We start from the raw sequence: 16,417 nt of genomic DNA, 5'->3' as shown, positions 1-16,417 counted from the left end.
TAGAAAAACGATGGTGCTCGTTAATAGTCAGCCCCCCCACATGCACATATTCCCCCTATGTCTAAACTCCACCCTCACCCCTCCTCACCCCCACCAAGTCTGGCAGAAGACGAAGAAGAAGAAAAAAAAAAAACACAAAAAACAAAACAAAAAAGATTCTGGCAGAAGGAGAAGAGAGCGTTCCACTGGCAGGCCTAGGTCAGGCCCTATTTACCTACCGCAGCACCGCTCTCTTTCCCTCACAGGGCCGAGCACCTCCCCTCAGCTCCGAAACCTGACCCTCCGTCTCCTCAAACGCACACGAACCGACACACACGCACATGAACCAGCCCAGAAGTGGCACATGGTCTTGGTTAAAAGGTTCTGGGCTCCAAATGAAACCCAAACTTTCGTGGAGTTGTTCCTCTCATTTCCAAAACTTGATTTCAGAAAATGTAAGCGAGGAGGAGTTATGTTTTTTCCCCTTTCTTCCTCTTTTTTTTTTCCCTCTCCTCCTTTCACTCATCCTGATTACAGTGAAAATAGGGGGAGAGTAAAACAGCCAAGAGGATTTCATGAGCCTTTTATTCTTCATCACTGGAGCCAGTTCAGAAAAACTGAGAGCGAAGGAGAGGAACAAAAGCCCGCACTTTCTCCCACAGTGGTTCAGATGCATTAGATACACAAACACACGTAGGTGCAAACACTGTAGAAAAGTTTTTTCTCACTAGTCTCAATCAGAGCGGATGAGGTGGCAATTTAAGGGAATCAATTTGTTTTCTCTCCGCTCTCTTAGCTCTCTATCTGTTGCTGACATTTCCTCCCCGTACCATAGCAGAGCCCAACCGCCTATTACTACACCACACAGGCCCTTATTAAATGTATATATAGTCACGCTTCAGACCAGGAGACACTTTCTCACACAAAAGCTGAAAAGAGCGAACACAGGGTCATACAACAAACTCCACTTATGAAAGAACACAGGCGCAGGCGGGGAGGGAAACTAAAGCTTGACCATGATCCAAAATGGCCTCAGCCTGTGTGGGAGGATGAATGCCGTCAAATCCAACATGCCTGCGTCTTGTTTCACGACGTGCCCTCCCATCCCAACGCCGCTCCACCCCTGCCTAAATGTGTGCCTCTCTGTCACGCTCCTCTCCAGTGCTCATTAGAAACATTTCACTTAGGGTAACAGTGTTATTTCAGTGTTTGTAGCTCGTTATGGGAGTGTTTTTCCTGCGGCGTGGCCCTCGCCGTGACTGTGTGCGAGGAGAGAGGGAGAGGGAAGGGTGAGGGGGAGCTTCTTAAACACGGGGTGAGAGCGTAGAAACGTAGAGTGTGATTCCAGATGTGTTTTTTTACTGCTTTGGCTGGGATGACAGGGCTGTAAAGAACCTCTGGAGTAGCCTGGAGGGGGAGAGAGAGAGTAGGGGGGGAGGAGAGGGGGGAGCAGGAGGAGTTAAATGCTCGGCGGCTTAAGGCCCTCGGGGATGAAGCCAGGAGAGGAGTTAGGGAACAGGAGAAGGGCCGGAGAAGGGGGGGCAGTGGTGGATATGGTGGTGTTCAGGGGTTTGGGAGAAGTTAAGTATGGGGCAGTTTTAGGGCCTCTGGGACTTAGATGGAAGGGGCTTGAAAAGGGAGGAAGGGGGGAGAAAGCAGAGAAAGAGTGAAATAGGTTTTCCTGGCAAAGACGTTACACATTATTGGCTCAGGTGTGAGGAGCGGATAGTCTGGAACGGTGAAGTTGTGACTGGGGATGGATAGCGGATGTCGTAGCCGTGAGCTGTGAGTGTGTAAAGAAAATGGAGGCGAACCAAGAGAAATAGACTGTAAAACTGAAGTAACTGCATAAAACTAATTAAATATGCAGCTTCAGCCAGCTGCCCGTTCACTTAGTTTAGCGTAAAGACTGCATCAGACGGAAAGTGCTAGCACAGGTCTGTCTAAAGGTCACAAATCCCCTATAAGCATATGGAGAGATCCCTAATTACACATTATCACTGATGTACAAAAACCATAGTGCACTTTAGTGTTAGACTTTATATGCTGGACTATTCTTTTTTATTACCTTTGGACAGAGATGAGGCAGCTGTTTCCCTCCATTAGCTTCTTTCTAAGCTAAGCTAAGGAAAGCTAACTGGTTATTGCCCTATAATTACCATACTACTGTAACATGAGAGGTTATACATCTTTACCATCTATCGCCGAGGAAGACAGCAAATTAGTATTGCTTTAAGTCATGGCAGTGAGGACTTAAATCTAGGCTACATAACTTTAGCTGAACAGCAAACTATGTGGCCACAAGTGACAATTATGGGATATGAGTAAATGCAAAAACATGGGGCAACAGTAGCAAAGTAGAGAAGAGTCATAAAGACATATGCTTTCTTCAGATGGGACTCGTGAGCTTGTGATTACAACATTGGAGGTCGAACTCGTACCAGGTTGTGAGTACCACATGAGGGGGCCGGTCATATGCAGTTTCTTTTTGCGTCATCCAGAAATGATTGTTCCCCAGAGCCATGGGGGGGATCAACAATAGAGACAAACTAGCCTACAGCAGCTAGGAGTATGGTGGAGCCTATGGCGAAGGAAAAAAGTTACTAATGTGACCAAGGTGCTATGCTAACAAACAAAGATGACGATTGGTGAGCTTTTCTTTGTTAGAGAGCGCTGAAAGAGTAGAACGGCCTGAAGACTGATTTGTTGAACCTGTCAGATCATCTTAGAAATCATGTTTCATATTGACTTTACGGTTGCGGACCATGCGCTCCCAGATCTCAGCAATTACCTCGGCGACTCACCAAAAACCTTATCATAACCAATACAAACTACGGCCACAACTGCTCAAATCAAAACCAGGTTGAAATAAACTGGAATTACCCCTCTGACACAACTTTGGGGGGAGAAAAAAAAAGTATATGAAAAAACAGCTCTGGTTTATATCAAGCATGAAATGTGTGTGGAAAATGGAGAGAAAGAAAACTACATCATGCAGGAGACATATGTAGGTGTGTGTGTGTGTGTGCGCGTAGTCTGATCAGGCTCTGCAATTCCTGCAGCTTGTTAGTCATGCTCGTTAATATGCGCCTGCTTTATGGGCTCTGTTCAAAGACTGACATGGTGTTTCATCTCAACCTTACCTTCTCCACGCAGACAAGGACAGAGGAGGAGGGGGACAAGGAGGAGGAGGAGGAGGAGGAGGGAAGGCAGCGAGGAGTGAGAAAAGAGGAGACTTTTTACTGAGGTGAGGCACGTTTCAAAGAAGCAAACAAAAGAAAAGAGACTAAGAAACGAGGTAAGATGTCATAGAAGGAGGGGAGAAGAGGAACAGAGAGAAGGAGAAGAAAATGCAAGGTTGGATAAAAGACTTCTTATTATTTAAAAATAACAGAAAGCAGCTGTTGACCTCAGCTCTCATGACTAGCAGCAGCAGCCAGCAGGAATGTTTCAGTCTCATATTGTGCAGCCAAACATACCAGAAACTTTATTCTATATTTCCTAACAAAACCAGAAATATCAAGCGAAACTCGGGTTAATTTTATAAAGATGTGCGTATATTACCCAGAATAAAAGCCTATCCACAACAAAACATCTTAGTTCCTGGTGGTGTCTGTATATATTTTCTATGTAAGGATGACAAATCTTAAAGACAGCAATAAAACACATTTTAAAGAGCTAGTTTGACATTTGCAGAGAATTCGAGAAGGCTGATACCTTTTTCATGTACGTGAATTGGAAGTTACCCCCTCATCCAGTTAGCCTAGCGAAACAAGAAGCTCGGCTCAGTCTGAAAATAACTAAATCTGCATACAAGCACCTCTAAACCGCTCTAATAAGCATGTTATTAGCTTAATCCACACAAATCAGTTAAGTCTTTTTGTCGCTTTGATGATGGCAGACAATCAGGAAGTTCCTCCACGGCCGAAAAATAAGTCGCACATATTAGCAATTGCAAAACCACAACTTGTCTTTTGCTTTTGTACGAGTATGAGAAACAAGATATATTTAATATGTTAGTAAGTGAGCTTTAATGATGGTGCACAGAGCCAAGCTAGCTTTTGATGCTAAGCTAACAGTCGATAGCATTATATTTAACACTCCAACATGAAAGTGGTGTTGATCTTCTCGTCTAACTCTCAACAGAGAAGTGAGCAACTACGCTTCAGATGTGTCAAACCTTTTAAGAGTTCCAACACAGAGCGTAAGAGCTAATATGTTATATGTTTGAAGATAAGTACGGGTCCTGCAGACATGCTGAAAGTATAAAAGCGAAGGTGGCAGGAGAAGAAAGTGAAGGAGGAGGTGGCAGGAAAACACGCCACATCGCACCACATTGTACCCGACACGTACTGTGTGCGTGTGACCGCTCACTCGCCCTCTCCTCCCCTCCGCCTCCCTCTCAGGCCTCCGCAGGCACGCCAGCACCTCCAGGTCCGGAGAGCAAAGCTTTCTGGGGGATCAGAAACAGATGTGCCTCCTGCCCCTCTTCTCTTAACTCGCACAAAAACACACACGCCGTCCTGTACACACATGCTGGCGGCAATTCAGAACCGGCACCAGGACCCAGCCGGAGCGACGGGCCAGCGCGACCCTGAGCTTGACCCCGGCCTGCAGCGCCTCAGACAGGAAAGGGACGCAATTGGCTTCAGCTGTGACCCTCCAACCCCCCCCCTCCTCCGCCCGCACCCCCCCGCCTCTCATTAAGACAAACTGTTTTTAAAGGCAAAGCAGCTTTCACTGCCACTAAAGCCAACACCCCGGAGCACGGAGAGAGGGGTGAAGGGACGAGGGGGGAGGAAAGGTAAAAGAACGAGAAACAAAGAGGAGCTGGAGACATTTAAAAAAGGAGAACAAAACATCAAGGTGAAGGAAAAAGTTAAGAGAGAAAAAGGGCAGAGTGTAAGAAAATCCAGACTGAGGGGAGAGGGGAAAATCAGGCATATCACTTGCAGCTGTTGCAGGCTCATGTTCCCAGAATCCATTGCAACTTGGCATGGCTTTTCTAATAAGAAAGGGCGGCGTCATGGTTACATTCATATCAAAACATCCAAAACAACTGCTTCGAACGGGAGAAAAAGGCGCAGTGAGAGAAAGAAAGGGAGATGAAGTCACTTGATAATAATGACAATTAAATGGCCGTAATTATAAACAGCAGGAAGACTCATTTGTCCTAGAGACAGACTGCTAAGTGAGCAAACAACATATTTGTTTGTTTAGAGATGTACAGCAAAGACATATGGAAAGAATTGGACTTCTTTCACGCCCGCAATAAGTCTACTTTCTTATTCTGCTTGCCTCTGACTCTGTCGTTCTTTGTAACCCATCAATCGCTCCGAACACCAACATTTCCCTTTCAGCTTCTTCATAACAGCAAGCGTTGCTCGGACTCTGTGGAAACTGTGTGTATTTATCCGTCAGACTGCCCATTTCAGGTCGCAGTGCCTGCAGAAATCATTTGCATATTTCATGTTTGGCAACCTGCACCATCCAAAAGCCTTAACTAAAGAAAACAAACTGCAGATTTGTGTGTGTGTGTGTGTGTGTGTGTGTGTGTGTGTATGTAAGTGAGAGTGGCAGGGCATGCTGAGGTAGATTAATACCGCCGCGCAGAGGGGGGGGTTCATCCATTCATGGCTGACTGATGTGCGTCTCAAATTGATTTATGAAAACGGCCCTTAATCAATTATGTGTGGAGAAAGAGGGAGAGAGGGAGAAAGGGGGGGAAGAAGAAAGAGAAGATCTGGGAGGGGGGTAGAGTGGGAAATAAAGGGGATAGAGAGGATGAAGCGGCAGAGGGGGGGAAAGTGTGTGAATGATGCTGCTCTGCTGAGGAATGTGTCTAATGGACGTCAGTTTATGCCACAGGTGTCCAGCATGGTGGGTGTGATGGTTTGTCAGGGGGAATACAATGCACTGAGGCTGAGGCTGATGTATGCAGCCATCAGGTCCTTAGGCAATCATCTACATCATCATCTATTATCTATTCATAAAATTTGTAAAGGATTTGTACCAAAAAAAAAAATAAATAAAAAAAGGGTGGATATGCACGGACACGAGTAGAAGCAGACAAGGTTGTATTTGTGCAGCAGTGTAGTGTGGTTTTTGTAGTAATAATGGGCCAGTTTTGGATCAGGGGGGAGTAGTGGAGTAGAGTGAAGCTGCAGTTGTTTAAAAAGCCCTTCCCCTGCCTTGCCCATTGTGCCTGAGACAGGGGTGTGTGGGGGAAGCGGGGGGTCACGCTGAGAGCTCGTTTCTCCTGCCTGTCAGAACTCTATCTGGGATCCAGCCGGAACTAATCAACTCCAATAGGCCTCCCCATTACCCAGGGTGCAATGGGCCACGGGCCGGGGGCTGGCCGGTGGGAAACAGAGAGGAGGAGATCCCACCTCGGGGCCCACCACCTCGACCCCCACCTCCCTCTACCGCTATCCATCCACACACGCAAACACTCCACACTCCACCAGGCCGTGCAGCACACACAACACTCCCACTGTTTCACGCTGAAGCAATAATAAACACTTGCAATAATATTTTCACAGCAAGCAATAGCCTGCTTCAGATCAGAAACTCGCACAGCTGTGGGCCGCACTCCCACGCACACGGGCACCCACACTCCCACACGTTACACCGTGCAGATGCTAAAACTCAAGGTGAGTGGAATTAATTCAGGAAATAGCTCCCACACATGGGACGTAGCTGCAAAAGCATCAAAACTAATTCATCTAATAATGAATCTATTTGAATCCATCTTATTCAGTCTTGCATCATAACTTGCGGCTGTCCCACTGTACTAGTATAATTCCCTTTATTTTAAAAATATTCACTGTTACTGCTATAGGATGTGTGGTTCTGGTGGTTTTTATTATTATTATTTTAAGATTTGGGGGAAATTGTCATCATGTGCTCTTCAAGACCTAACTTTGAGGTTTAGCAGCACACTAATATTGCCCTCTGGTGGCAGGATAGCCACACTGCAACATTAAATGAATAAGAAAAGAACAAAAACTATTTCTTTTAACTTTTACAAATAGCAAAAAAACTGCCTTATATTATGACGGGCTATTTGAATTTATTGTGTATTCATTCAGTTTTAAAAACTCAACTTACTCAAGTAATAAAAGAATGTCTTAACAATTTAATAATAAATCTGCATCGTTACAGATCAGGGAAAATACAGGTTTAAAATGCTGAAAACATTTTATACGAATAAAATTTTTACTCAGTACTTTCGGACACTATCAAAGGCAACAGTACGAGTGTGTGCACAAGCTTTAGTGTGTGTGTTTTTCTGAGTGACTTCAGCCTCCTTCACTGAGGTGAAGTGGGGGCAGATTTAAATGAGTAAAGAAAACGACCCCCTCTTCACTTCCCCGATACACCCCCTCGACTCTGTTTGTGTGTTGTGATCTCGGCATGCTCTGGCCTTATTGCGTGGTTCTAAAACCGAAAAAAGTCCTCTAATTAACATCAGTTGAGCTCTCTTCACTACAACCTGCAGGATGCATGTGCGAATATAAGTGTGTGAGGAGTAAAGGAAGTGTGTTTGAGAGGGCCGTGCATAGGTGGTGGTCACATGGGAACGTTCCGAAGGCCTGGATGTGGAGGAAGGGGTATTGAGGAGCGCTGGGATGGGGTTAATCCCCATTCACCCCATCCTTCACTTACCCAGGCTGGGCACAATAAACCCTGCCCGCCTCCCCCTGGGTCTCCACCGTGACCCCTGACCCCACGTTTACGGCCGCTGTCCTTGGCGTCTTTATGCCTCCATCCTGTTATTATCTGCCATATTTACTCCTTTTGATTCCCCTGCTGGCCATTGCCGTCACCCACACAGCTCTCCTGACTCAAGTGCTCTCCTTCCTCCTCCAGCGTCACCCTCAAAACCTTAAAACCAAAAGCAAATACTACCTGAAGAGTAGCTTACAGCCACTTGTTCGTGACTTTTTGATTTAAGCAGCAAGGGGCAGAATCCATTCAGAGCAGCAGCAGCTGAATGGAGGAAGTCCAAGAGGTCCTGCTCACGATTAACTAACAAATAAAGCCGGAATAACACATGACACGAGGATCAACTGGAAAAAAGGATTCAGCAAAAATATCCAGATATATATAGAAAACTGGAAACTACTACAATATATGTCTTTTTTTACATGCTTCAAATAAAAGCTGAATAAATAAATGCCATGATATAAGTAAAGAGAGATTCCAGAAGAGCGCTGGCAGAGTCTTGATCCATAGCTCTGCTGTCTGTAGGAGACACAGACTTTCAAAATACAAGGTTGTACATCGTCTGCACTGGTCTTACAAAAACATCCTGTGAAAGTTTAAGGTCATGTGTTGGGTAGCCGTCGGAGGATTTCCGATTACAGGAAAAATCCTGTTTTAAATTTATATTTCCATCGATTTATTTCTGATCTGGCACATAGTACGAAACAATGCCGAACAGAATATGGTTTCATTTATCAGTCTGCTGGCACAAAGATGGATCCTACTCAGCTGGAAACCGAAAACTGCACCAGCGCACTCAGACCTAATGAATGATGTGATGGATTTCCTGGAATTGGAGAATTTTAAATTCTCTCCTAAAAAAAAAAATAAAATAAAATAAAAGAGGAGAAATTTGACTAAATCTGGCAACCTTTAATAGACCGCTTAGTTAAAAATATACTCCGCCAGAACTTTATGACTGACTGGTCATAATCACAATCACTGGTTACGGGAATAACGCTGATTATCTCATTATCAGCTGGATATAAGACAATAAGTGAACATTTGGTTAGAAAAAGGAAAAATTGGCAAGTTTAGAGATTTTAAACGACATTGATAAGGGCCAGATTTTAATTGCTGAACGACTGGGTGAATGCATCTCCATAACTGCAGGTCTTGTGGGGTGTTGCTGGTCTGCAGGGGTGAGTGCCAATCAAAAGGGGTCCTAGGAAGGGAAAGCGGTAAAGCAGCGGCAGGGCCAAATGCACCAGCATGCAAGGAACAACCCCTTCCCATTGCCACCGGTCTGCAACATGCAACGTGCAGGTAGTGTTGGTACATATCAAAGTAACATTCACACAAATGCCAGGACCCAGGTGTTCTAGAAGAATACATTGTAATGAGATCATTAATGTTATTCACTTCACTGGTTGGTGGCTTTAATGTTATAGTGGACTGGTGTAAATAAAGATGAAATAAGAGTCAAGTCTTCATCAACCTGCTTACTTCCTATAGTAAAGTGGTGGTTACAAGTCACTATATAGAATATACATTGACTATTTCTACTGCCTCCTTTCTGACATGACTCCAGGTTGCCATCTTCTGACCTTTGACTGAAAGTGCACCTTTTTCACACAAAACCCTGTGCGCACAACTAGAAAGAGCAGACAAATGGATCAGACAAAGATGTAATACAACAATGTATGAAAAACCGGGCTACGGTGCTTTCTCTTTGTTCGTTGTGGATGCTTCTGCAGGCCTACTGCGTGGTTACCTGAGAGGAACCGAGATTACATCAGATAAACGCAACCATCTGAGTGATGGCAGTCCTCTAATATGGACTGACATCCAAAACAAATAATGTTAATGCCTTTATCTGGTTTATACTGAGCTCCAGTTGGCCGATAAGAATACTTTTGGCAGCACCAGCTATGGAGAGAGTAGTGGCACCGAATTAGAAACCACACTGCTCTGGCACATGTTCGTCTAAAAGAGAGACCAAAGATTAACAAAGACGTGAGACGTGAGATATTACAAAGCAGATAAAAATAAAGAAAAATGAAATGTTGGTGCATACACGCATACTTGGAGCCACAGAGGGGAGATCTTTTCCCTTCTCCTCTTTCACTCTTCCTTTTCTTCATGGCTGCTCCGCACGCAAATTCCGTCTACTTCTAAAAAATACAAATCAAACCCAATCAAACTGAAACGACATTATATCAAACATGCTTCAAAGACGCGGAATAACTAAGCCAAACCAAAGCCTCAGAAACAAAAAGACAGACGGTCTGACCACACTTGATTGGGACATTAATGTGGGCCTTGATTAGGCTAAAAGTGAGCAGTCCAGCATGCATTAGAAGCGGCTGGTTCTCTGAGTCTGCAAACTGCTCCTCCACCACAAACAGTGAGACTGTGCTGTGGGGAAAATGAATAAATCTCAATTAAGATGTCATGACGCATTAAGATGAACAAAAACAGAGACTCTGAATATTAAAATGTATCTGCTCTACATACTATGTGGTTTCACCCATTGCCTGTTCTACCGTGTTGATTAAAGATGCAGCCAAGTGAGTGGGTTTGTTTTGTTTGTTGATATAATGTCAAAAATGCCACTAAGCTTGTGTCAAAGACCTTGGCTGGCTCACAACCAATGACGCCTTAAGATGGCATGAGGGAAAGAGTGCGACACAAAGCTTGAGAAGGTTCAAGGGTTTGAAAAAACATTTTAATTCAGTCATTTAAAAATGTACAGGTGAAATACTAAAAACAAAGCTTTTAATTAAAAGTCTTCAGGTTTGTTCGGTTCTCCTTCCTGCTGTCATCTGACGTGAGCAGATAAGGAAAACCATCCGTCTCGCTCTTTCTGCTTGTCCATCTATTAATAACAAAATACCAGTTTAGATCATTACAGCGTGGTCATAGTCGAGTAAATACTTTACAGGTAGCGTGCGTACCTGTGTTCTACTATCCCTTGTTCCTCCTCCAAAACTGTTAGAAGAAACCTCTGAACCTGCATATCTACAACACAGACATTTAACAGTAAAATATAATCTGCAAATTGTGACATTTACAAAAACTGTTCTGTGTAGCAGCACTGTGTTACTCACCGTCTCTCACCACTACCACTACGTGACCGGCGCTCCTGTTCAGGTAGCAGCAGTGACTCTTCTAAGCTTCCTCCTCCAGCTGTAAATAACACCATTCAATTATTTTTAACCATCACGCGTGATCATAACTCCAATGACAGGCTGGGTTTTCCCAACTGTACCTGCTATGTTTGGGCTGAAGGCAGACGGAGGGATGGGGGAGACAGAGGGAGAGACTTTGACTGAAATACTTTGCTTCTGTTGTTCAATAAGCTCCAGCAGTCGACCCCTGGCTGCTGCGCTCTGCCTGTTCAGCTCCAGGAGGCGCTGCTCCACACTGTTTGGACTGGGGGTGTTAGACGATGGTACCTGTGCAGGAAAACAGACTTGAATATGTCTTTATAGGAGATGCAGAGCACATTTTAAGATAATGTTACCAGAGAACATTTATTGTTTTGAGTTTAGCTGCACACATGTAAAGTGCCCGACACTATTCAGAAAGCTAATAACGCCTTGCTATTCTCTTATTCCAACGCGTGAATGCTGAATCAGAGGTTTTCAAAACTACCTGAAAACCAAGTTATCCCTCACCTGCTGAGTCGGCTGCTCTTTTTCAGGAGGCTGCATTTGCTGGCTTCGTCTGTCTGTGCTGCTTGACACAGACATCTGTCTTTCTCCAGCACTCTGAGGTGTGACTCTCCCTGTGCTGCTGGAACTCAACCTTCTCCGCTCGTTGCTGCTGCTGCTGCTGCTATCGAGCGATCCTCCAACCCCTGACCCGAGGCTCTTAACCTGGCTGAGCTGAGCTCTGATCAGCTCGTTCTGTCTGCTCAGCTGAGCAATCTCAGCCAGCATTGCATCTGGAGAAAATTGTGAGCGGAGAGGGTCAGGGGTCAGTGATAGTGAGGAGGAGGAGGGCAGCATGGTGAGTGGCAGACTGTTGAGACTAGAGGATGAGCCATGAGCAGGGACGTAATCATAGGAGTGTAGGACATCTACTGGAGGGAGCTGGGGGTGTAGTGGCACAGGATGAGGCACTGTGGAAGGAAACACAACAACCTTACAAAACAAGGACACACCATAGGAAATAATGTACATAGGCTAATAATTGAATAGAAAGAGACCGTTACCAGGACTTTGTTGCCAGGTGTCTGTCTGTCGAGGCGGGGAGAGCAGGACAGCAGGGGAAACAGAAACTTGTGTTTGCTCTGGAAGTTGCTCAGCAACAGGTGCAGACTGCCAACCTGCACATCAATAATTCACCAAAAAGTAAACCAACTGTTTACCAGTCATCACAAATCCAAAATATCCATGTATGGACTGAAACACACAGTGTGTATGAACCTGCAGAGTTGACATCAGAGTCTGCTGGTGGGTGAATGTGGTCCTCCAGTAGTCCATGTCCTCCCATCACCAGCACCACTGTGTCCAACTTCTGCTCCAGCTCCTCTGTCCGTTTCTGCAACCCTGTCTGAGAAGTAACAACAACACAGTAAAACACAGAGACTTAACTAACTCTTTGGAACATAATTTATCAGTGCATGAATCTGGACAATACACTAAGCTCCGTCTCACCTGCAGGGTACTGGCCTCCTCTCTCAGGGTCATTGTTTCAGCAGTCAGAGCATCAATAAGCCCCCGCTGCTCTCTCAACTCCTCCTCTAGTCTTCTCCTCTCTGCAGCCCCCTTCTGAGCTTCCTCTTCGTTCTAGGACAATGCAGACACAGTTGACTTAAAGAGAAGGACTGGATTAAACAGTGTCAAATAGTAAAAGAATACTTAGCTAAAAAAGCACGACAGAATTTCCAAATGTCACAATTTTTCAAAACGTCTGACAAAATGAAGTCAGTGGAAATAAAATCAGTGTAAGTTATAGGCTGCCTGTAAAGAGGAAATCATTCAGAAATAGTAAACATAACTATGTCACGCTTTGTAAAAACATATTAATGTATTAATACGATTGCATTAATTAATGTATACCATACTTGATTTGTCATAATTGAGCTACAACACACAAACTTTTTACTTGTACAATACCTGTCTAAGCAGGTGTACTAAACGTCCAAGAGTAGAGACCAAGGCAACAGAGAATCCAGTGAGGCCTTGTTTTCTGTGCTGTTTTGAACTCTCTGCTGATTCTGGTACCGTGTCAGGACACAGAGTATCCAGATCTGCCTCCACCTGACCCAGCATGGTCTGTAGCAGGCCCAGACTGGACTGGTCTCCACTGAGCGAGGCAAAAGAGGAGCCATCCAGCCCTGTACTCTGAGAAACACACTTCCTGGTCCTGTTTGTGCGACTACTGATCCTTCCTGAGAAACACACAGAAGAAGATAAATCTGATATTTATCACTGAGTATTTCATTCTGGATAAACGCTGTCCACTTTAGGTACTACCTGACTGGCTGAGAGGCAGTTCAGGATTCAGGACTTGAGAAACCAGAACTGAAGTTTCGTCTTTCTCTTCCTCTGACTGCCTCAGTTTGGACCGAACACGCTGCACAGCCATTGTGGCATTGAGAGCTGAAACAAGGCAGAATGAATTTATATATAGAGATCAGATACTGTATATCACACACTGTTTGATGTGGATTCTTCAATACATGAAATAAATAAAATAAAACTCTTTCAAATACAGACCTGCTTGGTCTGGTGCTCTGTTTGATGTGCAGGGGGTCACAGGAACATTGTCCTGGTCTCCCTGATGATAGCTGGCAGGATGGACATTCTCTTTCTGCATCACTCTACCACGAGTCTGCGCCTTCATTTTTCGTACATTGCCCCTACGAAAGAAAAACGTTATGAGCTATGCAGTAGTGACAGCTACATCTCTTTGATTGTGGTAGCGGGTGCAGGCATTAATACCTTCGTATTACATGATACTCTAAACTGCCAGGAGGATCAACATCTTTGTGTCTGTGGTCGTCCCCTGAAGCTTCTAGTTCATTAAGAGCCTAAAATGAACAATTTACAAACACATTAATGCCAACCACAGTCATAATGTATAAGATCTGGCAATGACTGTGTCGCCAACACACTCACCTCCTGATCCATCATAGACTGGCTGAGGAGAGACAGATGAGTTGGAGGATCTGGTCTCTGGAGAACAGGTAGTTCTGAGTCAGAGTCACAGTTTGGTGCTACAGTCACACTCGGATGACCTGTGGAAACACAGAATTATCCAACCACAAGAGAACGTTTACGGCTCTGAAAAAGGAAATAATAGGATGGATGCTTAATCTTCAGTAGTATCTTTTTCAAACAAGTGCTGCTACCAGTCTGTCTGCGTGGAGCATCTCCAAACAGGTCCTTGACCACAGCCATGGCTCTGTCAGAACGGGCCAGCACATCCTGCAGCAGCAGCTGATCAGAGAAAACCTACAGAAACACAGAGCCATGCTTAACTCACACCAACATCAAGTCATCATAGACGTCTCTAAAAAATACTGCTGTCTCAGCACACACACCTCCCTCATGATGCTGAGGCTAGTCTTGTCCAGGGGTACAGGGCTACCTGCATGTTTGAGACGACGTTTCAAGGCTTTTTCTTTCAACTCCCACTGAGCTGCCGCCTTGTTGTGGGACTCATGAATCTCATGTCGATGACTCTGAAGCAGTACGGAACAATCAGACAAGGATACTGTATGTGGACTGGAACTAACGTTCACTTTCATTATAAATATATCAAGCAATTTCAGTGCAAACCACACCGGGTGAAAACTGATTGTCTTACCAGCTCGGCAGCCGTCAGCTTGTGCACAGACAGGTCATTGACAGTGCTCTGAAATCAAATGAACAGTGGTTAGAGTTGAACAAAAACATGATATAAAAATCATAAATTAACTTTGAGGTTGATTTCAGACAAAACTGAAGTCATTATATTTGGCCCTTAGCAACTTGTTTGCAGACAGATAGACAGATCCAATTTCTCCAATTTTAGCTTCTCTTCACTGGATTCTGTGAAATCCACACCAGAATTTTAAGTCATTTTTCTTACATACAATCCCTTTTTTTTCCTCTTTATAAGACCTAATAGTGTCTTCATACCCCAGTAGAACATGTTTCTTTATGCAAGCTTACTTGTGGTGCCTAGAGTTTCAAAAAGTAGAATGGGAAGCTGAACTTTCAGCTCCTCTCCTGTAGAACCAGCTCCCAGTTTGGGTTCAGGAAGGAGACACTCTGAATTTTTGAGGTTAAGCTTAAAACATGCCTTTTTGATAAAGCTTATGGTCAAGGCTGGCTCATGCAATCCTGAACCATTCCTTCCTTACACTGCTACAAGTCTACTGATGAACTGATCACCTCTCCTCTACCGTCTTCTCGCTCACTATCCATCTTGGGGATTTCAGGCTCTGGCTTCTGTAAAGCATCTTGAGACTATATGGATTATTGTTGGTGCCTTATAAATAAAATAAAACTGGATTATTCTATTACAAATATTTGTTTAGTTTACCAAGAAAGAAGCAGAATCCCTAAACGGGTAGAACTGCTGCATAATTCACCACTAAAGTGATGAATCATCTTTTCTTCATAAATGAGTTTTGTCTTTCAGGTTACCTTGAGAAGATTCTCAGCAAACATAAACAGACTCCAACTTGTGGAGCCCTACTACCACAATTTCAACAAGGAGTAGAAAAGAAATACACAATAAACTTAACAGTTGTGTACTTATGGACCAGCTGTCAGTATCATGGACAGTATATTAGGAGGTCAGTCAGAGAGTACTCACCACCCACTCTCTTTTGGCAGCTGCTGCTTTCTTGGGGCGAACAGGCCTTTTAACTTTGGTGTGCTGGTGTGGACGCCCCACTCTCACAAACGACATCTGCTCACAGACAGTATGAAAAGATAAGTCCATGCTTTGTGTTTCGGTGTTATTATTATTATTATTATTACCATTATCCAGATATGTCCATTACAAACTAAGCTAGCTATCGAGTCTAACTCTCAGCTTAAGTTTGAATCTCTGCAGCTAGCTAAACTCAAATGCGCTGCTTTGCTTAACGTCAAAATTCAAACGTTGAAATAAAACTTACTTTTTAAGATGCTTAGCCACAGCGAGCAACGCCAGTGCCTTTCAAACTGTTTATAAATGCCACTGACAACGTTGAACAGTTTGAAAACCTCCTGTTCCGTTTGTTGTGCGTGACGGTTATTTCAAGCGTCGCGCGCCACTTCCTGTGCTGTTGCCTCGGATACCGCTTCGCAGTGGCGCATGATGGGAAATGAAGTACTGCTGAGCAAGGATGGCGCAAATAAGTGTTAAATGCTTTTTTGTTTCCACACTGTTTCCGCTTTGACCCAGTTAAAATGTCACAAAACATAAATAATACGCTCAATTATGAAAAGTGGGGTTTTGTTTAGAAGTCCTTCCAGAGTCAGGGAGCCCTGACTGCGCATGCTCTGTCACATTTACACATTTACTCTTTGCAAAAGCTTGTGCTGCTTTACATTAAAACCCAACTCCTCATGTAGATTGGGTAGATCAGGACCAGGAGTCATTTAAACAATCAACTCCTTTGAATCTTGAGCTACACAATGTCGCCCTCTAGTGATAAAAGACATCCATAGCATGAGAAGGCTGGCTGTGTTCCTTTATATAAAGATTTTTGAATGATTCAGAGAAACAAAGTGACAATGTG

At 44.2% G+C, this 16,417-nt stretch overlaps 1 protein-coding gene across 3 annotated transcripts; it reads right to left on the bottom strand.

Annotated features, from left to right (window-relative positions):
- Positions 1-9,797: 9,797 nt before the first annotated feature.
- Positions 9,798-15,913, bottom strand: spice1 (spindle and centriole associated protein 1). 3 transcript variants are annotated; one of them, XM_084565886.1, is made up of 18 exons: positions 15,812-15,913; positions 15,505-15,600; positions 14,509-14,556; positions 14,243-14,383; positions 14,051-14,153; positions 13,818-13,936; positions 13,641-13,729; positions 13,416-13,558; positions 13,173-13,298; positions 12,813-13,114; positions 12,351-12,482; positions 12,120-12,246; positions 11,906-12,019; positions 11,367-11,812; positions 10,958-11,144; positions 10,797-10,875; positions 10,644-10,707; positions 9,798-10,564 (listed from the first exon to the last, which is right to left on the bottom strand). In XM_084565886.1, the coding sequence occupies exons 2-18, from the start codon at positions 15,598-15,600 to the stop codon at positions 10,508-10,510; spliced, it is 2,373 nt and encodes a 790-aa protein (XP_084422012.1). In that variant the 5' UTR covers positions 15,812-15,913; the 3' UTR covers positions 9,798-10,507. The 3 variants fall into 3 exon arrangements, with proteins under 3 accessions (XP_084422012.1, XP_084422010.1, XP_084422011.1); XM_084565884.1 differs by lacking the exon at positions 15,812-15,913 and having other exon boundaries at positions 15,505-15,771; XM_084565885.1 differs by lacking the exon at positions 15,812-15,913 and having other exon boundaries at positions 12,813-13,087; positions 15,505-15,770.
- Between the last annotated feature and the right edge of the window lie 504 nt (positions 15,914-16,417).

The sequence above is a fragment of the Chelon labrosus genome (genome assembly GCF_963514085.1).
Source record: "Chelon labrosus genome assembly, chromosome: 18".
NCBI classification, from domain to species: Eukaryota; Metazoa; Chordata; class Actinopteri; order Mugiliformes; family Mugilidae; genus Chelon; species Chelon labrosus.
This window is presented reverse-complemented; position numbering and strand designations above follow the sequence as displayed.